The sequence below is a fragment of the Thamnophis elegans genome, chromosome 2, assembly GCF_009769535.1.
Source record: "Thamnophis elegans isolate rThaEle1 chromosome 2, rThaEle1.pri, whole genome shotgun sequence".
Lineage (NCBI taxonomy): Eukaryota > Metazoa > Chordata > Lepidosauria > Squamata > Colubridae > Thamnophis > Thamnophis elegans.
In genome coordinates this window covers 54,366,024-54,388,492 of record NC_045542.1, presented here as the reverse complement: position 1 = coordinate 54,388,492, position 22,469 = coordinate 54,366,024, and the positions used below count along the sequence as shown (strand labels likewise).

The 22,469-nt window shown below is 42.1% G+C and overlaps 1 protein-coding gene across 5 annotated transcripts in view; it reads right to left on the bottom strand.

Moving 5' to 3' along the window:
- The window catches only part of ITGB4 (integrin subunit beta 4), a 91,206-nt gene that overhangs the window by 33,405 nt on the left and 35,332 nt on the right, over positions 1-22,469 (bottom strand). For all 5 annotated transcript variants that reach the window (XM_032211281.1, XM_032211284.1, XM_032211280.1 and 2 more), the window contains 15 exons: positions 19,975-20,064; positions 18,704-18,823; positions 16,136-16,300; positions 15,892-15,968; positions 13,107-13,321; positions 11,184-11,287; positions 10,628-10,723; positions 9,252-9,384; positions 8,344-8,454; positions 7,098-7,204; positions 6,245-6,278; positions 4,775-4,960; positions 3,843-3,946; positions 2,409-2,467; positions 372-395 (listed from right to left, as the gene is read on the bottom strand). In XM_032211281.1, coding sequence (XP_032067172.1) covers positions 372-395; positions 2,409-2,467; positions 3,843-3,946; positions 4,775-4,960; positions 6,245-6,278; positions 7,098-7,204; positions 8,344-8,454; positions 9,252-9,384; positions 10,628-10,723; positions 11,184-11,287; positions 13,107-13,321; positions 15,892-15,968; positions 16,136-16,300; positions 18,704-18,823; positions 19,975-20,064 — 1,625 coding nt within the window. The remainder of the gene's footprint in view (positions 1-371; positions 396-2,408; positions 2,468-3,842; positions 3,947-4,774; positions 4,961-6,244; positions 6,279-7,097; positions 7,205-8,343; positions 8,455-9,251; positions 9,385-10,627; positions 10,724-11,183; positions 11,288-13,106; positions 13,322-15,891; positions 15,969-16,135; positions 16,301-18,703; positions 18,824-19,974; positions 20,065-22,469) is intronic.

The window sequence follows — 22,469 nt, the reverse complement described above, 5'->3', positions numbered from 1 at the left end:
CTACTTCTCTGCCTGCTGGCTGCCTGCAATTTGGCATGCCAAATCTCACCAGGCTCAAGGTTGACTCATCCTTCCATCTTTCCGAGGGGGTAAAATGAGGACCCAGATTGTTGGGGGCAATACTCTGTAAAACTGCTTAGAGAGGGCTGTAAAGCACTATGAAGCAGTGTATAAGTCTAAGTGCTATTGCTATTGATTATCTGGAAAGTAAATAATGCAATGCAGAGAAAAAGACCAGCAGTGATAAAGTTAAATAACAACATCCTATTTTCTGTCAGGTAGGCAAATATTATTGCAGTAAAGCACAGCAGTGGAAATTTATTTCTAAGCCCACACCTGGGAGTTAGAGTAGAAATGAATGGTTTGTTTACCTTTTTCCAGCATTTGGCTGAATCCTGGGGAGAAAACAGATAAAATCCATAAATTTCATGGATTTAATCAAAAAGAATATCAAGAACTTTAATGACTGACAGACCAAATCAGTACCCTGTACACTTTATACCCAGGATGGTGAACCTATGGCATGCATGGCATAGGTGGCATGTGGAGCCATTTGTCAGGGTACGTGAAGCGTTGTCCTGTCAACTGGCCAGCGTGCATGCATGTGCTGGCCAGCTGAGTTCAGCCATTTTTAAAGGCGTTTTTCACTCTCCCCAGGCTCCAGAGGCTTTATAGGAGCCTGGGAAGGGCGAAAAGAGTCTCCCTCGCCCCCCTGGAGGCCCTCTGGAGGCTTCAGGAGCTTCCCTGAAGCCTCCGGAACGAAAACAAATGGCCCTATGGGTAAGGTGACCAGATGTCCCGCTTACGGCGGGACAGTCACGATTTTTAATATTTTGTCCCGTGTCCTGCAGCGTGTTCAAAAAGTCCCGATTTTCCAAAAGAAAGAAAACAATTTTAAAAAGGACGCCGTTAAAAAAAAAGTTTTTATTTCTCTGAAGTGCCATTCCCGATGTGGCCTTTAGAGGGCAGTGGTTTCCCTCTCTCCGCTCGGCTTCCTCCCCTCCTGTGCGTGCGCACGCTGATGCACACTGTTCTTCTGCAGGCAGCGTGGCGAGGAGGAGGCTCGGTCCCGGGCCAAGAGGCTCAGCCATCGGAAGGTTTTTCTTTTTTTTTTTTTTGCCCGCTTCTCTTGGGCACCGATCTCCTTAAGGAAAGAGGAGGTGTGGGGCAGATCGTGGGATCGCTGGTTTCTGAGCTTGGTGAGCCAGGATCCCCCACCCCACCTCCTCTTAAGGAAAGAGGAGGTGTGGGGCAGATCGTGGGATCGCTGATTTCTGAGATTGGTGCAGCAAGGATCCCACTATCCTACTATTTTATTTTTCTTTATGTACACTGAGAGCATATTCACCAAACACAAATTCCTTGTGTGTCCAATTACAATTGGCTAATAAATTCTACTCTACTCTACTCTACTCATTTCTATTTCAATTCTAACAAGGAGTTTAGCTTCTCTCTCTTGAAAATGTAAGCCAGCATAAGGCATTATAATGCAAGCTAGCCTTAACTTTCAGACAATTCATTTAGTGACCAAAGTTACAGTGGCATTGAAAAAAAGTGCCTGATGACTATTTTCACACTTAGCAACCATTTTCACACTTAGCAGCCGTTGCAGCATCCTCATGGTCACGTGATCAAAAATTTGATTTGGCAACAGATTCGTATTTATGATGGTTTCAGTGTCCTGGGGTCATGTTTGACAAAATATAAAATTTTTAATCAAGCCTCCCCCCCCCGGTCAATGGTGTCCCTCTTTACCAATCTGAAAATCTGGTCACCTTACCTATGGGCAAACCGGAACTTTGGTAACGGACTTCTGGTTTGCTCATAGAGTCGGTTTAAGCCCTACGGAGGCTTCAGGGACCTTCAGGAGGCTTCCCTGAAGCCTCCGGAGGACTAAAAACGACCCTACGAGCAAACTCATAGGGTCACTTTTTGCCCTTCAGAGCCTCCTGAAGGTCCCTGAAGCCTACGGGGGGGGGAGGCTTTTTTCGTCCTCGCCAGGCTCCTATAAAGCCTCTGGAGCCTGGGGAGGGCGAAAAAAGCATGCAAAAAATGGGGGGAGCGCCTCCCATGCCACATGCACACTGGGGGGGTCACGTGTTGCATTATGGATGTGGCACATCCACACATGACCCCCCTGCACTCCCCCCCTTATGGCACGTGAGCCAAAAAAGGTTCGCCATCGCTGCTTTATACAGTTATTGTTGTAACATCGAAAAGCTGATCAGAGGGGCGTTCAAATTCTAGTACCTTCACATTCAAGGAAATTAGACAGTCTTCTTAGCCAAAAAGATATTCTCTCATTACACCAGTTCCTTGTTTCTCACCTATCATCATCTACTTTCCTGTTTAAAAAAATATATTGATTGATGTTTCATTCTTTTTTCCCACGCCAGTTATGCTCTCACCTGAATTTTGTCTGCTGGAACTTTTGGAAACCTGGGATTATTCTGTACACTTCATTCAGCTAGGAAGAACAAGAGAAGGTCATTAGTCCAGCTCCTCAAGAGAACTAGCCCAATCCCTAATCCCTCCCCCATCCCATTCATGTGAGAGGCACCATGTAAGGATTAGGTTTAGCCAGTGACAGCACTGTTGCCTGGGAATGTCAGTGAGGGCTCCTTTGATGTCCCCATCAAAGAGCTTGAGTAAATGACGGGAGCTCACCCCACCACACAGCAGCACTCGGGTCTTGAACACCAGCTTGCTAACTTCCAACCCAGCGTCCTGACCATGTGAGACACCATGATCCATAACTGACTCAATCAGTGGTGGGTTCCGGATCCCGTTGCAACCAGTACAGTGCAATGGGGCCCGGCATCCCCGACATGCACGTGCGCAGCACATGTGCACATGCGCAGCACGTGTGCACATGCGCACATATGCATACATTCATCCTTACCTCCGCAATGCTCCAGCTGCTCAGCGGAGCATTGTGTAGGTGCCGTACGCTCAGTGCGCATGCACGGAAGCGCCGAAGAGTTTAAATACAGATAAGGAGTTTGGGCGGGTGGCTGTGCCCCCAGAGCACCATACAGTACATGGTGCTCCCGGCAGGCACCGGTACGCCTGTACCAGGGTGTACGACCTGCAACCCACCACTGGACCCAATATACTGTACATCAAGCTGGTACATAAGGACTGCCCCAGCTGCTCAGGTGCTCAGTCAAATATTAATATTAAAAGCTTTAAGCCCTTCATCTTCTGCTATTCATTTGATTTATATCCAGACATCACATCCACAACAGAAGTTGTATTAACACTCAAATCCAGAGAAAGAAATCTTGTACTGGGTTCAATATCTGTGCCTCCCTAGCAACAAATCAGAATTACAGAGTGTTGGGGCAGTTGTGGGATTCAAACTTTTTACTACCGGTTCTGTGGGTGTGGCTTTGTGGGCGTGGTGTGGATGTGCCGTGGCTTGGTGGGCATGGCAGGGGAAAGATTCTGTAAAATCTCCATTCCCTCCCCACTCCAGGGGAAGGTTACTGAAAAATCCCCATTCCGTCCTGATCAGCTGGGACTCGGGAGGCAGAGAATAGATGGGCCAGTCAGAGGTGGTATTTAACAGTTCTCCAAACTACTCAAAATTTCCGCCACTGGGTCTCCAGATCTGGTCAGAACCTGCTGAATACCAGCTCTGGTTTGGGGAGGATTTTTGGGTTCATATTTGACCTGACTAGTTGTCATGTTCTATATGGACTAAGGTCTATCAAAATCTATCTATTCACCTGCCAGAACTATGGTGAGGATAAAAAGGAGGAGCAACTCACACAGATATACACACACGCTTCCTGTAACAAGGGAGAATTAAAAATAGAACAAATATCCCTACTTCTTACATTTTCCTCCACGTCTTTCTGCAGTTGCTCATGTTCACGGCTATCCAGTTTTCCAAGGTTTTGGGTGTAGAGCCGTGCCAATCTGAGAGAGAGCCCATATGGAACTGGAAATAAGAAAATAAATTCATCAGAATTTGCAGCTGCCAGTCAAACAAGGAGCACAACCAATTAATACAGAGATGTAATGGGAAATAACAATATGGTTCAACTACAGAGCTTATTTTACACATACCATGTAAACAGTGATTAGAATTCCGAGTCACCTATAATTTTGACATAGAATTTTGCTGGACTTCAAAAATTAGAACCTACATCCTTACATCAGTTACACAGTGATTCCTTCTCTGCTTCCGAGTATAACTGTAGGTAAGAGGAATGACAGGAATTTCAGATACAGATACACCTTCTATCAGTGTCTTCAGATCAGAAATTCCAGAGACATCCCAAAAATTAAACTTACACAAAACATATAGGCTTGTGGTGCAGTTACATCTTTAAAAAGGCAATTGTACTAATGGTCATGAGAGTTCTCTGAAAATTTAACGGAATCTCAAAAAAAAGTTTGAGGTCTTTTTGGAATCAGCCTTATGTTAAATCCTTTTCTATTCAGGCAGTTCTACTGAAAAAGGTAGCTTACAAGCTGCCATTATCTTTGAAAATCTTTGAGCTCTGTTTTCGCTGTCAGAGGGTTGCAGGAGACCGTCCCAGCTGAAAATGGAGATTGGGAGCCCGTTTTCACTGGTGGAGGAACCGTGGGCCAGTTCTTCGCTGTTTCCAGAATGGCCCCGTGGGCCAGTTCTAAGCACTCCGTGGGCTGGATCCAGCCCGTGGGCCTTGAGTTTGACACCCCTTCACTATGGTCACCATTAACCTCAGAAATAAGCTATGCTCCATCTGGCCCTTCTTTTCCACCTTGTAAAACAAGCACTTACTGATATCCTTGGGATTGAGGGCAAAGGATGAGTAGTCTTGCTTATGCACATTGTTTTTGATCTTCCAGTGGATTGTGTCTCTCCCTTTCAAATTACCACTGCGCACCATTGGAGTGTCCAGGTGGTCTGATGCCATGAGACTCTGCCTGAGCAGGTAGTGGTCCTCCTTGAAACCAACCATGCGACCTTCAGAGAGGGAAAGGAAGTTGGCATTTGTACTTCAGCACCGTGGATCTAACTTTAGAACTTTTTTATGTGTTAAATAGAATAAATAAAATACTTTTGTCAAAGGAGAAGCACCTTACTTACATTGTAGCATGAGTTTCCCATTCCCTTTTCCCTATTTCTACTTAGTAACTGGTGATTAGATTGTTGGCAATAAGTTGTATTATTGTTAATTTTTAGATTGGCATGATTTCAATTCCTAATTCTGTCCCTCATGATTGTTATGACATACATCTAAAGATACCTCATATACTGTATTTCAGCATGGGTTCATAGTGTATATTCCAGAATCATTATACTATTCTAAAATGCATTTCAATTCAAAGACATGAAGTTTTATGTTTCCTTACATTCTCTAAATACTCTGTAAGGAATTATTTTCTCTCTGCTGCTCAGAGAGTTAAATGCATAGGTTTTGATCAAGGTTCTCCCCAAAATGAAAAGAACAGTGTTTGAAAAGTCCTATCTTCTTCCTGGCTAGGTGGCTCAGTGGCTAAGATGCTGAACTTGTCAATCAGAAAGGTTGGCAGTTTGGTGGTTCGAATCCCTAGTACAGGTCTCCTGCCTGAGCAGGGGGTTGGACTAAATGACCTCCAAGGTCCCTTCCAACTCTGTTACTGTTAACCAGCCTAACCGGATACCAATTGATAGAATTTAGACAGATAATTACTGAGCTGATTTAAGTGACAGGCAATTTGTATTAAGCTTCGACTGCTAGGTCCCCACCCCCCAACAACAACATACTAGCCTTCTTTGAATGTAATATAGGTAGTTCTCAACTTACAATCACAGTTAGGACCAGAATTTCCATTGCTAAGCAAGGTGGTTGTTAACTGAGATGAGCCCAATCTTACGACCCTTTTGGCCATGGTTATTAAGTGAATCACTGCAGTTGTTCAGTGAATCATATGATCATTAAGTGAATCCACTATCCCCCATTGACTTTGTTTGTCAGAAGTGGGCTGGGAAGATTGCAAACCCTGACTTCATATAAATATGGTAGATGCCGATTGACAGGTGCCTAAATTTTGATGACATGATCATGGGGTGCTACAAGGGTTGTAAGTGTGAATACTGGCTGTAAGTCACTCTGTTCAGTGCTGTTGTAATTTTGAATGGTTGCTAAGTGAATGGTTGTAAGTCAGGGACTGCCTTTATTGCTTTCTTTGGGTCTGGATCTAAGCACACCATTCTAATGCTATTATCACCTGTACCAGAAACCACATATAAATTCAAAAGATGTACCTCGCGCACAACAGGGTAGCAACGCCAAACAATGCTAGATGTCAAAAAAGAAAAGAAAAAGTGTTGAATTGATTTTAATACAAAAATGCAAAACTAAGCTTACTGGCAGGAGAATAGACCTCTCTGCCTGTTGCCCTTGTTTAAGTGGATGATACAAAATACATTGTTAATGAGGATGCCAGAGCAAACACCACTTAAGGGCATCCATGAAAGGCAACGAAAGAAGCATATCAACCTGGTTTACATGGTATAGGGACTGAACTAATACATAAGCTTAATATGACCTTGACCCCTTTGGATCAATGATGTAACTGATTATAGCAATGCATCCTACAAGTAATGCCTTTTCTACATGCTTATTTCTTAGGCGCTTTTTGATATGACTAGTGGTAAAGGATCACTGGCTCTCTTTCTCCATTCCGTTTCATTTGCTCCTTGGCATTAATGTTGCAATGCCATTGTTTCTTGATCTTTACCACTGGACAAGTGTCTACTCCAACTCCAAACCCCAATGTCTTCCAATATATTCCATTCCGAATTCCTGTACACAGTTCATTTTAGGATAAAACAAAATATCTCAGATATATTGGAGAAAAGTAATCTTTTAAAATAATGATTCTCCTGAAGTTGAAGAAAGTTAGATCTAGAACAAAAATACTTGTTATCGTTTAGTCAATATAAAAACAGCTTCAACTAGAAGCTTATATGAACAAGACAGAAAATGTATTACATTGACCTCGAATTTTTACGTTAAAAAAATGACTCAGTCACAGGTTAGATTCAAAACATGCCACCAAAGCCTCCCTCCCTACCCTGCCCAGTTTTCCTTTGTTACTGCAGGTAGGGATTTTACCTTGCAACAAGCACAGTATTTCCAGCATAGAAGCAGCAGCAATCCCAGGAGTAGTATCAGAAAAATGAGGAGGGGGATAAGCCAAAGAAAACTTCCTGGTGGACACTCTACATATAATGACAACAAATAATAATAAAAATCAAAGGAAGCAATGTTATCTTTTATTTTCCTGGTTAGGAAAGAGAAGAGGAAAGTATTGCAGCAAATGCTGTAACTCAATGGCAGAACACATGAATTTCATGTAAAAAATTCTGCACCGGCATCTCCAGATAGAGGTAGCCAACTGAAAACTTTGAGAATTCCTGCCAGTTCACAAAGATCAGACTTCTAGAGCCCAGTTTTCAACTCCAAAAGAGCTGGACTACAACCTCACCATCAAGAGAGTGCATAGTGATGCTGTGTACAGACAATGAGTATTGGCGTCTAAAACTTCTAGAGGGATTAATTTAGAGCAGCAGAGTTTAGATTAATTGAGTGGACTATTTACTTTAAAACTTCAGGAGCCACTGGAAGTTGAGTCAGGGCAACTGCACTTATTTTCTTGCTGTTTTGAGATGTTTCTCTGCCCATCCAAGGTTGGTGAAGGAATCGAAAAGACAGTAAGAAAAGTGGCAGACTACAGGAATCACTTGCACTTTAACCTAGTTGGTACATTCCAATGACTCTCTGCCTTCTCACCCTAACCAACTTTGCTCAGACTGGAGAAGCTGCTTGTATGGGCAGTGAAATCTCTCAAACTAACAAGAAAATAAGTCCAATTGCCATCACTCAGCTGTCAGATAACTCTACATGGATGATTGAGGATCTTCACTGACATCCAGGAGCCACTCTTGACTGCAGAAACGAATTTGGGATGAAAGAAAGCATATCTCCAAATACCCTTTAAATCAAGTGGTTTGTTTCCAAGATCAGCCTTTGTCATATAAAGTCCACTTGTGGTCAGTTCAAGCTTTCCTTGTTTCAGCAACCCAATTTTTAAAAAGTCATTTATTGTTGCTCTTGCTAAAAAAAATGTAGTTAGGCATCTTTGCCAATCAATTGCAAATAATTCAGAAGACTACTAGTACAGCCTGATCTACCATGATGCAGCTCCATGAGTGTGAACAAGAAAACAGTGACCAACAGAGTTACAAAAACAAATGCAAAACTAGTTGAGAGTGCTTAGTGAAATCTAAATAACAGACCTTCTAATTTATCCCATCTGCTACTTCTTGAGATCCCACTCTCTTCATAGAAAGTTATTTACCTTTCTTCTTTTGCACAAGAACAGTGTTGTTCTGTGATAGATTGGTGTCTTCTTTCCTAGCGTAGTGGTAAACGCAATCATCCTCCTCATCTTGGAAGGTACACTTTTTACCTGCAGGGTAAAAAAAAAAATCCATCAGATGTAATATTGACAATTTATGTTGGAAATTGCCGGGATCAAAATTCTACTGTTGCCAATGGAGAAAAGGGAGAAATTCTTTTTTTCCCATTTGAGGCCTGGGGATCATAAAACGTCCAGGTCTGGCTTATATTTTTCTCCCTTTCCCTCCATCAATCGCATTTTACAGCGCATGAAGCAAACTCCTCATCTTGACAAAAATCCCTTTTATTAATTTATTGTGGATTCTGCTCATTCACATCCAGCAAAGTCTTTCAAGGAAGGATTTATAGTCACAGACCTTAACTGGCTTGGAGAGCTGCCAGACCGATATCTGCAAAACCTGGCAAGGAGTCTCGGAGAGTCACAAACCAATTAAGCAAACTAATTGTCTCCTGCAAACTCCACTCCCCTTTAGTTCCTCTTTTATTTCCTCTGGGAGGGGCCATTCATCGTCCACCTGTGACCTTACTCCAAAGTTGACCCCTGTTCTTTAGCTGTTCCCTTTGTCTGGCAACTCTGTGCATGCGCACACTGGGAACAGGCTCCAGCTGTTCTTCTGCCTCACTGATGTCTGACTCTGAAGGCAGCTAATAACTGGCATACGACTCTGCCCCCCTCTCCGACACAGAGCCCTCATCAGAGCCTTCCCCAGACTCCAAGACTGGCCCATGTTCCTCCCCAACCTCCTCACTGCCTAAATCTGCTGCCAGCTCCACAGGCTGCTGGCGGGCCACAACAGTTTGGTTTGCATTTGAATATTAAACTGGGCAGTTGAAGAATTACACTACCTTGATTTAATTCATCCACCAGCTCAATCTTGAAATTGCAGTTTGAACATTTCTGTGCCTTCTTCTCTCCAGTGCCCCAAACCTGACACTGGACACAACTTCGGAATTCTTCCTCACATGCTTGCTGGAAAGCCTAGACACAAGGGAAAGAGCATGAGAAGGCAGGCAAAATCTTCAGTTCTAGATTAGTGCTGAGCACAAAAGATAGTGAGGAATTGAGAGATGGATATGTATGTAAATTTATTAAATTTATTTGCTGCCCATCTTGTTTTGAAGCATCTCTGGGCGACTTACAGCATTAAAAGCATTCCATGGATATCACATAGAAAGCATCAGAAACAGAGATGGGTTGCTCCCGATTTGGCTGAACCAGTAGTGGCGGTGGCGGGAGGCTCCGCCCACTTGCCCGGACGCTTCTGCGCATGCAGGCGTAAGCACGAGTGAAACAGTAGTAAACCGGTTAGCAACCACCACTGATCAGAAAGGACAATACATGCCCCATGTACTTAACACTCTACCCTGTGAGATGCAGTTTTGTGAATTAAGGCAGTGGAGAAGAAGGGGTGAGTGAGGAAATCTCCCATAGGAAAAAAAAATGCCATTATGATTGGGAACTGGAAGATAGGAGATAAAGCCTTCTGGAAAAAAAAGAGAGATTCCCCAAGCAATCTAACAGGGAACTTTTTTCAGGGGAATTAATAATATGAACTTCTATTCTTATATATATTAAAATACACTTTGTATCACTGAAGTGCCTCCTTCAAAAACAACTGAACCTCCAGTAAGTACCGGCAACCCTAGTTTCTCACCACTCAAAAATAAGCTCAGTGGTGAATTATCCATTAAGCAGACCAAGCACATGCTTACGGTATCAGGCCCAAAGGGGGCACCACAAAGTTGAGAAATAAACAAAAAAATGAAGATTTGTACAGTATGTACAAAGGAGGGGGCACAAAGATTTATCAGTGCTTAGGGCACCAGTGAGCCTTAATCCACCACTGAATAAACTGCATAATTTATTCTAGCAAAACATGTGTATCTGCTTTGCCGCTTCTGTAGATATTCTTTAAATATTATTGTAATGATTGATTGTTTGATGAATTGATTATTGTGAGAAAGGATAGGAACAGTTATTCCTGAATCCAGGAAGAGTTAATATTGACAGATGAAAAAGAGCTTTTGTGGCTATATTTGTACAGATTAATATTTGCCTATGAATGCTGCCTATAACAAAAATGCATTATGAAAAGGCAAGGAGGTTCAGAAAAAGGAACACAAACAACATATACTTGTACCATTTTTTCCTACTACAATATAGCAACAGTATTAATAGTCATAGTCATTTGCTTAACAAATATGCACTTTCATGCACTTACCAAGGATCCAAATTCACAGGTGGGATCAGCATGGGCAGTAGGGTAATTACAGAGGCATCTACCACATTCACACCTCCCCTGTCCGTTACAAATCAGCTACAAGAGAGCAAAGTAACTGTTCAGTTTTTTCTTCACTGCATACATTGAGGTAACAGAAGGCTATACCTGATGTTTGAGACAGATCTTTTTTCATTACCAGGGAATATTTAAAAGAGAAGGTAAGACCTTTCTTCTGTCTGTCTGTTTTTATTTAAGGATCACAGATTATATAAACAGCAGTAAGATCAACTGTCAAGCGGCCAATACCTCACTAGAGATCTAATGAGATCAATAATTCCTCTTAAACTGAATTGACAATACTGGATTTCATCTCTAATTTACCCAGTTTGTAATAACTATATGTTGGCAGATTTTCACATGAACTATCATATTAAACACTTTCTGCATCCAATACTGGATTGTGTGTGTGTGTATTTGGGGAATAACCATTAGGCCACTTTTATTTTCTCTTCATGACCTCTTCATGATAGCTCTTCTGGATGGGCAATTTACTTACCCCATTGCTGCTGACACAGGTTTCGTTGCTTGTGGGACATTCACAGCCGGAGCCTTCCCAACCAGGTGCACATACACACTGGCCCATGTAGCAACGTCCCCGGTCTGTAGAGACAGGTAGCATCAGCACAAAAACATTTAGAGCCAACTTACCTACATAGCAGGTCTGTTTTTATGTTTCTATTTTTATTGAAGTCTATTAGCAGTGCAGTTCACAAAGGAATATGATACATATCTCTTGTTCGGACCTAGGCTTCCTGATACAGTAAAAAGCACATGCTTAGTTCCAAAAACCCTCTTTTTATTTCAAAGACTTGAATTACGTTCATTCACAGCCCGTAACGAGTCCCAAATAGTTTGAAAGAGTCCTACAGTAGGCTGCCAAAGTCCTTTGGGATAAGACTGATAAGCACCCACCTTTATCTTCTTTGAAACACTGCCAAAGACTTAATTGGTAATTAGCTTGGCAAGGCCACATGGAGCAGAGTGAAAATGGAGCTTCAGAAGGTAAACTGACCAGCATGAACCAAGTTGTTTCCTGCAAAGGCTCATGTGTCTTTGCTCCTCCTTTATGTTCTATGGGAGGGGCCAATCACCTCCAAGCCTTACTCCCTTCTGTCTTAACTGCTCTTGCCTTCTGGCAGCTCTGCCTATGCATACACTGGGAACACTGTACACTGTTCCTCTGCATCACTCTGGAGGCTCCGGAGGCAGCACATAACTCCCAGAAGGCCCTAGCCCCTTCTCTGCCTCCAACACAGAGCCCTTGTCTGAGCCTTCCCAGACTCCAGGACTGGCCCATGTTCCTCCCCAACCTCCTGGCTGTCTGACTCTGCTGCCAGCTCCACAGGCCACTGGCGGACCACAACATCTCTATAGCTAAGCTAAGCAAAGGTGACAGGTTAGAACAAAGGGAATGCTTGAATCGAACATCTTCCCCCCCCTCTGTGTTAGCGTTTGTGCATGTGCCTGATGTATTCTAAAATCCCTAAAAAACATATGAACATTCAAAACCTTTCTATACACAACTAGGATTTCAGTTTGAACAAGAACACAACTGGGACCAATTGTCTATTTGCCATAATTGTATCTGACTTTTCTTCTAAGGAGCTCAAAGCAATACGCATAGTTATTCCTTACCCAAATTGGAAAGATCTATATAAGTGATCACTGAGAGTTGTCAATGTTTTGATAGCACATAACCAATTAATCATTCCTAAATTGTGAGATAGGATGAGTTGAATGAAAATGACTAGCCAGCCCAGGGGGCATTCTAAAGTGATTGCACAACTCGCATTCTTGCAATCTCTATTAGAATTCTGGGGTTTCCTCTTATTAATATTTTCAGTCAGCTGCACACTCCATAAATACACATGGTCTGACCCAGAAGAAAAAGTTTACTGCCACTATTCTAGAGATATCCAGAATATCTCTAGATATTCTAAACTTTATCACTGGGCTGCATCATCTGGGAAAGCTGTTCTTAACCATAGGTTGGTTCCTACCGATTCAGACTGGTTCAACTGAGTAGGTAATAACTCAGCCAGACACGCACCTGAACCAGTTATTGCGCTGCCATCTTGTTTTTTGCTTCTGCGCATGAGCAGAAGCAATTTATTTTTATCTCTGCACATGCGCGCATAGCATGCATCAAGTGCACATGCTCCCAAACGTGTCCCTGAGCAAACCAGCAGTAAAAGAAGCTGGAGCCCACCCCTGTTCTAAACCTTCATCAACAATTGGACATGCCCTCAAAATCAACCTTCTTCAAGGGTCAAGGGCTACCACCAGAAACCCGCAAGTTGGCAAAAGCTACTCCAGTATTGCTGACCTCTCCATGAATTGTCAGGTAGTAGTTAACAAGGCTGTCTCTCAATGAACTAAGGGCAGAGTAAGCAATAATTTACCCTCCCCAAAGATTTACCATTGCAGAGGAATCCGGATGTGCGGGAACACTGCAAGTTGTCGAATTCACAATACTGCCCTTCATAACGCTGGGTGAGATCTTCTTCAGAATAGCATTGACAGACCCCACAAAGGCATTCACCTTTGCCAGAACAGGGTTCTTTATGTCCAGGATATGTGCAGGCCTCAGTATCAGTAGAGGAGGCTGTTGAGCAATTACAATGGTCCCCCCGCCTGTCAAAGTGAGGGGAAGTCAAGTGTGAGAACGGCCATGAGATGCATAGATGCAACATCTTGTACAGCTAAACAGGGGCCCAAGCCATTTAGGCTATTTGACTATTGGCAGAGTCTGGTTTCATTTTTGACAAATAGCATAAAGTGCTTTATAAATTGCTATATTAGCAGACGTTATTTGATTAGTTTCACTCTTATATGGGACTTACCAGGCATAGATAGCTTTCATATAGCCCCCTCCCTTACGTTTCATAGCGTCCAGTTCTTAGAGACTACCCAGAAAGTTCCCTGCAGTTGTCTTGGCAAAGTTTTTCAGAATTGGTTTGCCATTGCCTCCTTCTTAGAGCTGAGAGAAAGTGACAGGCCCAGGTTACCTAGCTGGCCTCATACCTAAGGCAAGACTAGAACTCTCAGTCTTCCAGTTTCTAGTCTGATCCCTAGCCACTACAACAAACTGGCTATTATGTTACTTACTCCATATATTCGATCTTCTATACGTGTTCAAACCTTTACGGGGGTGTGAATTCACAGGCCTGATAGACAGTATATACTGGGATATAGATTGGATAGATTGGCCTCCTACCCTTCTGGTCTTTAGGAAAGGTAAGGCTGCCCTAGACATGGCAGTGCCACCATCCTTTCGTGTCAGGTGATAGTAATGAGCCTTTCCAATGATTATATTGAATGGGATATATTACTCATATTGACCAGCAGATGGATTTATACTTCATGTTTGAACAATGTAATAATGGTTTTAGCATGGTTGTTTATTTGTTTTTGTTTATATTATTATTATTATTATTATTATTATTATTATTATTATTATTATTGTACAATTGTATCACAGCGGCCAGTTGTTTCGCCGGATTTGGCATTGGTTACTAGTCGGGCCCCACCCAGGGGCCTAGGACGTCGTAACGTATTTTCGTAATATGCGTGCAGATCCAAGCAGTGCGGCTTTTTGCATTTGACTGATGGTGATTTTGTCAATTTTTAACTGTTTTAAATGTAATTCCAGTGCTTTTGGAATAGCACCCAGTGTGCCAATTACCACTGGAATTACCACTGCTGGTTTGTGCCATAGTCGTTGAATTTCGATTTTTAAGTCCTGGTATCTTGCGATTTTTTCATGTTCCTTCTCGGCGACCCTGCTATCACCTGGTATTGCGATGTCTATGATTGTGACCTTATTTTTGCTACTGAATTGTGCCGCAATTTATAATCAGTCTGCGTGATTTTTTTACAGCAGCTGAGTATGTGATCAACAGTTTCATCAGCTTCTTTGCAAAGTCTGCATTTGGCATCATCAGAGGATTTTTCGATTTTGGCCTTAATGGCATTTGTGCGGATAGCTTGTTCTTGCGCAGCCAGGATTAGTGACTCTGTTTCTTTCTTTTATAAATTGCGGCACAATTCAGTAGCACAAATGATCCATTGGAATTTGTGCAAAAATTATAATATTAAAACAGCAACAAACTGGTGGGAACATCAGCCTGAAAAAGTCACCGAAAATCAGATGGTCAAGATCTTATGGGATTTCCGTATACAAACGGACAAAATACTGGCGCATAATACACCAGACATCACACTGGTTGAGAAAAATAAGGTCACAATCATAGACATCACAATACCAGGTGATAGCAGGGTCGCCAAGAAGGAACATGAAAAAATTGCAAGATACCAGGACTTAAAAATCGAAATTCAACGACTATGGCACAAACCAGCAGTGATAATTCCAGTGGTAATTGGCACACTGGGTGCTATACCAAAAGCACTGAAATTACATTTAAAACAGTTAAAAATTGACAAAATCACCATCAGTCAAATGCAAAAAGCCGCACTGCTTGGATCTGCACACATATTACGAAAATACGTTACGACGTCCTAGGCCCCTGGGTGGGGCCCGACTAGTAACCAATGCCAAATCCGGCGAAACAACTGGCCGCTGTGATACAATTGTTATAATAATAATAATAATAATTTGCTTATAATTGTTGTGAGCCACCAAGAGTTCAATACGCAAAATGTAAATTGAATAAATAAAAGGTATATACTCTGTGTGTTTGTGTGTATAATCATGTGGATTATTATAAAATAAATATTAAGCATATTAAACATATTAAACATATAATTGCATAGATTTGTATGTTTATATAAATATGTAAATATATACATGTAAATATATATGTGGACACTATCTAAAGCCAGTGGTTCTCAACCTTCCCAATGCCACTCCTCTTTAATACAGTTCCTCATGTTATGGTGACCCCCAACCATAAAATTATTTTCATTGCTACTTCATAACTGTAATTTTGCAATTTTCCGATGGTCTTAGGCGACCCCTGTGAAAGGGTCATTCGACCCCCAAATGGGTCGTGACCCACAGGTTGAGAACCGCTGATCTAAAGTATGAAAAAAAAACTTTTTGAGGGGCAAGAAGAGAATCAACCCTCCTATCAGTTTCTCCAATTCATCTACTTCTTGTTCTTCGAGAAGAAAAGCATAACCTTTCTGACAGAGGAAAGACAATGGGCCCCACACTGAAAGAAAAACCTAATTGTGATACTTGCCAGCCTTGATTGCACACACATTGTCCGCAGACAAAATTTCCCTGGGAATTGCACTTTGATGATCTAACCTCCTGAGTCTGCAAACAAGCAAAAAGACATTACTGGATCATTTTAGACACAGAACATCCTTTAAGCTTACAATTTCTATTAGTAAAAATTGATCAGACCAGGGTTAAATTACTTGTATCCAGGTCTAGAACAATTCTTGGAACTGCAAATCAAAGAGGAGGAAACAACAACCTACCTTTTCACAGGGGCAGGTGTCGCAGATAATTGAGACATCAATCTCTACTTTGTCACTGAAAGAGGAGGGCTTAATGTGGATAATACCTTTCCGTTCCTTCTCTGGGAGATCACAGACATGCTTCTCAGCAAAGTCCTTAGCTTTCAAATTCACATTGAAAGTTGTCTGGAGGGAAGAGAGAAGCCTGTGTTTTTTCTGGATTCATTTAGAAAAAGAAGCAACTTTATCCACAAATGTGAGAATTGAAAGACTAGAGACAGATCTATTGGGGGGTCCTGACGTCCACTGGATAGTTTGTTTTATTACTGCAAAGCTCTTTATTTTTAGCATGGTTAATTGAGGACCAATAGGAATCAAAATCCAAAGTAACTAGTAGATTCTTTCCATCTGAATTAGTTCAAAAGCTGAGTGAATGGATCAAATTCCTCTCTTGAATTTGAAAAGAGGATGCAAGAAGTACAGTTTCCAAAACTATTCTTACTAGCTGCTTTCCCTCCCAGTCTCTCAAGTACAGCTAGGATGGAGAAATGATGTTCACCAGGTGTCTGGCAAGGCCTATACAGACACAGAATGTTCTGCCTCAGGTTGGACAGACATGTGTGGGCACCATTGTTGCAGCATTTGCAGCTCTGGCTTTGCAGAGTGCTTGCTTCTCTTGTGCTATGGTTGCCCTTCTACTTTCAAATGTCTGGCAGCCTTGTTGGATCAATGTGCCCCATGTCGATCAGCCTTGTGCCAGGATTTCCCAGGAGTAATAACAATACTAAGGATGATGATTGATGTTCGTCCATTGTGTTCAAGGAGGACCTTGACATGTATTGGGTTGCAGGCTGTCCATGGTGTGTCCGCAGGTGGCTGGCAAGGCCTATATGGGCATGAAATGTTTTGCCACATGTTAGGCAGACATGTGTGGGCACCATTGTTGCAGCATTTGCAGCTCTGGCTTTGTGGAGTGCTGGCTTCTCTTCTGCCATGGTTGTCCTTCTGTCCTCAGATGTCTGGCAGCCTTGGTGGATCAGCATGCGCTAAGTCTACTGCTATTGCTATGTCGATCGGTCTTGTGCCAGGGTTTCCCAGGAGGTGGTCTCAATTTCCAGGGAATTGAAAGAGGCTTTCAATGTGTCTTTGTATTGCTTCCTTTGTTTTTGATCTAAACAGCCAGTTACCAACACTTTTAAACCCACTGGCATAGCATTGAAACTGGGTTTATTTACTGCCACAGTTACTATTGAATAAACTTGATTTATAATTTATCAAAAATTAATGCAAATCCAGAATCTTCAATAGGGATCCAGGGATCAACAGGTTACATCCGTGATGGCGAACCTATGGCACACGTGCCGCAGGTGGCATGCAGAGCCATTTCTTAGGGTGTGCAAGGCATTGCCCTATCAGCTCCAGCATGCATGCGCACACTGCTCAGCTGTTTTTGGCCTTCATTTTTCACCATTTCTTGCCTTCTGGAGGTTTCCCTGAAGCTTCCGGAGGGCGAAAAACAACCCAACACACAAACCGAAAGTTCGGACACGGACTTCCGGTTTGCACCTTGGACCATTCTCTCCCTCTGGAGGCTTCCTGAAGCCTCCGGAGGGCGAAAAACGGCTCTACCGGCAACCCATTCTTGAACATCCAGGTTGCCCATAGGGGCATTTTTCTCCCTCTGGAGGCTTCAGGAAGCCTCCCTGAAATCCGTTACATGATGGCTCAACCCAGTGGTGGGATTCAAATAATTTAACAACCGGTTCTCTGCCCTAATGATTTCTTTCCCAAACTGCTCAGAAAGTTAGCAACCGGTTCTCACGAAGTGGTGCGAACTGGCTGAATCCCACCACTGGCTCAACCTGAGAAGAGGATATGAGACACAGACTGTTCTCATTTGTTCAGTTTAGCTCAAGGTGTGCAATTTGTTTACAGCCAGAGGACGTACTTTTGAGCAGGGATATCCTCAGCAGCTGGGAGTCACAGGGATGGGCACTGATATCATGATGTTGCACTAGTGGAGACACACTTCATTTGTTTGTTTGTTTTAAATATTCAGATTTCTGGGGTAGAATTTGCTGATTAAGTTACTTACTTTATTGTCATTGTACGTATATACACATTATACACATACAACGAAATTCACATAACACCCAGGGACCAGGTCCAACACACATAACAATCCCCAAACACACCCCCACCCACCAAAAAAATTCCCCACCCAAACATCCACACAACACACCAAGCAGTGCTGTCCAATATCTCACTCATGGTGGCCCTTTAATTCTCCCAGATATAATGGAAAGTTAAACACATATTTAGTATATGTGGGATTTGGGAGGAAATTGAACTTTGAATCTGTCAGTGAATTTTGGCAGCACAATCTTGAAATGCTGCAAAAAATAAAAGTGGCTCAGGAACTGCACTAGCTTCCAGTTTCCCCCCTGTTGCCACAAGGTACGCAAATATACGAGCTCAGAAAAGAGCCCAAAAGATCTAAATGCCTTTGCAAAATCAAGAGTTTTCTTCTTGTTGTTCGTTTTTAATTGTAAATCATGAAGAGATAGAAATGCAAAATAGAAAGCTTACCACTTCACCTCGAACAATACGGAATGAACTAGACTCTATTTGTTCACTTTTTGGTGATGTGTGAACTTTCACGGCTTTTGGGGTATCATAATCTTGAATGTTCATCTTGGAACGAATGCGCTGGGAAAGAAACGGAAAAGAAAAGATACAGAACTGTAATGGATTCAGGCCACTGATTTCATAATTTGAGTTACTGAAGTTGAGCAGCAATATCCAACCTTTGCACAGGGATTTATCAGGAAATGTCTTGCTAAGCATGATTCTGACCATTTGGTATGCACATTGAGAGAAGGACTTCTCTGCGTTAATGGGACTGAACCAGGAAAAAGATATTCTCAGTGGTAGTCCCCACTTTATGGAACACGCTTCCCTGAAGGTACAATTGGTCCCTTCCCTCTATAGATTTAGGAAGATCCTCAATATAAACTTATTTCAAAAGAATATTTTAGTATACATGTATATTCTTTCTGTAATTGTCTTTTAATTATTATTTGAAATTCTGATTTTAGGGAAGGAGATAGCCATATTATATTCATTTGCTGATAGAAACTATCCAGAGTTGCATAGATTAAGGTGCTTTATAAATATTATTAATCATTATTAATTATTTAAAAACTGGGAATTTATCTGCAAGATTTTGTCCTTTAATCCTCACCAATCCAGGGGTGGGCTGCTGGGGGTTCGCAGGGGTTTGGGAGAACCTCTAGCTAAGATTCTGTGCAGTTCAGAGAACCCCCAAATCCCACTCCTGGCTGGCTTCACCCACCCCACTCCTCCTCTTCCAGAAGTCCCCACGCGGCCCGTTTTGAATGCAGGTAAGTGCAGGGCGTGCGCGGAGACACAGGGAAGGTAAAAAACGGGCCTACCAGAAGTTCAGGAAGGGGAGGGCAAACCCCCCTCCATGGTGCAGAAGACTGACTAGGCCACGCCCACTATGGCCACACCCACCCAGCCACCGGGTAGAGAACCCCTTGCTAAAATTTTTGAAGCCCACCCCTGCACAAATCCTTCTGAATGCAATAGCCTATATTTTTTAATCATTGTACAACACCATGGGCCACCTTTTTGAGAATGTAGTTTTTATATCCCTGATTTATATCATCTAATTACTCTCTGCCTGAAAATACTTTATGAATTGGCTGAAATAAGAGCTAATGCAAGAAATAACTGCAAGAATGAAATGCGAGTGAGTAAATCATTTATGGGGAATTATAAGAGAATTAGGTTATCCCAAGAAGTAACAGCATAAAATACCAGACATTGCTTCTTACCTCAAAAGCCGTACCAATCAATTCCACAATGTTAGAAGAATCTTCTTGAAGCCTCCCAATTTCAGAAATTGGGAAATATTTGTGCAGTTTCTAATAAAAAGTAATATTTATTAATTATAATACAACAATTTAATACTGTAAGCACAAAATGGGTAAAAAAGACAAGGAAAATATTTAGAAAACTAAGCATACAGAAGAGTTATTCTTATTGTTCTATTGTTATTATGGCTAACTGCAGAGAAAGACAAAACTCCAGTTACAATGCTGCAAAATTTTCCTCTGATTTCTTTCCCTAGATTCAGAGATTGTATTCAGTTAGTTCTGACAGGTTCTGGAGAACCGGTAGTGGAAATTTTGAGTAGTTCAGAGAACCAGCAAATAGGCTGGCCCCGCCCCCTCTGCCTCCCAGCTGAACTTTTGTTGCTCTGAACAGGAGAACAGATCTAGAAAGCAGATTAGTGGGGTGGGGAGGGAATGGGGATTTTGCAGTATCCTTCCCCTGACATGACCACAAAGCCACGGCCACAGAACTGATAGTAAAAAAATTGAATCTCACTACTGCTTGGATTCTAATGTAATATTTTCCTTTAGCCTTTACCGAAGTGTGCAAATACAATGGTTTATCCTTTTAAAGTGAATGACAAAAATTCATTGGGTAGATTCTGTTCACCTTCAGTTCAAACTCCTTCTAATAAGAGCTTGATTTCTGAGTAAAATTTCCGCAATTCATCTTGAGGAGTGCATAGAGCAGGGGTGTCAAACTTATGGCCCATGGGCCAGATGTGTCATGCACTGGCCATGCCCACCCCCATTTTAGCGAAGGGGGGGGAAAAGTTGCGATACCTCACGTGACAACAATGTGACGGCGGGAGTTTGACACCCCTCGCACAGAGAAAGAAAAGATTAGCCTAAACATATTTGCAGTACAATAGGAAGGCTGGGTTATTTAGCCTTTTCCCTAGGGCCTAGGCTTTTTCAAAAAGAAAATACAATTTTCCAAATCACACTTCTCTTCTCTTTCCTACAAATAAAACGTAGCACAACATAACTGAGAAAATGGACCAGAAGTAAGAGATAAAGATACAATTGTTCTTCTTGATATTTCAGGAGAAAAAAACCCTAAAAATATTGTCCATGGTCTAAAGAAAGGGAATGGAAGGATATTGTTCTAAGAGACAAGCTAGACTTGAAGCTACTGGCATAAATGTCTTTTTTTCAATCCAAAAAGCAATAAAACAGAAGACTTTATCATCATAGGATGGAGGTGATAGATGCAGACCAATCTTAGATGTCATAACATAATACAGTTTTGGCCTATCCATGGATCACGATTTATGAGGTAAAAGAAGAGTTATCTTTGAGTTACCTCTAACATGGATTATTTAGCTAGCCTCTGGGTGTCTCCACTGCATTGCAAGATACAGACTGCAAAGACATTTCATTCCCAAACCCAGTATATACATACATACCGTATTTTTGGAGTATAAGACACACCCTTTTCCCTCAAAAATGAGGCTTAAAATCTGGGTGTGTCTTATACACTGAATACAGCATTTTTTGCCTCCTGAAGCCCTGCCCCCTTCACAAAAATGGCCATGCAGAGCCTCTAGGAAGCTTTTAGAGAGCTCCTGGGGGCTGGGGAGGGCAGAAATGAGCAAAAAATGGCTTGCTTTTTGCTTAATTTTATCCCCCCCCCCAGCTCCCAGGGGCACTCTATAAACTTCCTAAAGGCTATCCATGCCTTTTTTTTTTTTTTTTTACAAAAAACAGGCTCGTTTTCGCGAAAAACAGGTCGTTTTTGGGAAGTTTGCTGTGTCTTATACTCTGGTGCGTCTTATACTCTGAAAAATACAGTACATACCAGAGATGGGTTGCTACAGGTTTGCCCTGGATCGAGCGAACTACTAGTGGCAGCCTGGACCTTTCTGCGCATGTGCAGAAGTGTTGTGCAATCGAGCGTGCACAAGCGAACCGGTAGTAAAATAAATTGCAACCCACCACTGATACATACATATATACTTCAGATATATACCAATAGTCCTTGAATTACAACCATTTATCTAATGGCTGTTCAAAGTTACAACAGCACTGAAAAAAGTGGCTTATGACCAGTTTTTCACAATTATGACTTTGCAGCATCCCCATAACCATGTGATCAAAATTTGACTGCTTGGCAACTGGCATGTATTTATGATAGTTGCAGTGCCCTGTGGTCATGTGATCACAATTTGCAATCTTCTGACAAGGCAAGTCAATGGGGAAGCCAGATTTATTGTGAAGTTAAATGCACTGCAATGATTCACTGAACAACTGTGGCAAGAAAAGTGGTAAAATGGGGTAAAATTTACTAACAACTGTCTTGCTTAGCAACATGGATTGCCTATACCTGAAGTTAGGCATTCAGCTGCTACACTGACATACATCTTTTAAACCAGTGATGACTAACCTATTTGCCATTGCATGCCAAAAGCATGGGGAGCATGGGGGGAGAGGTT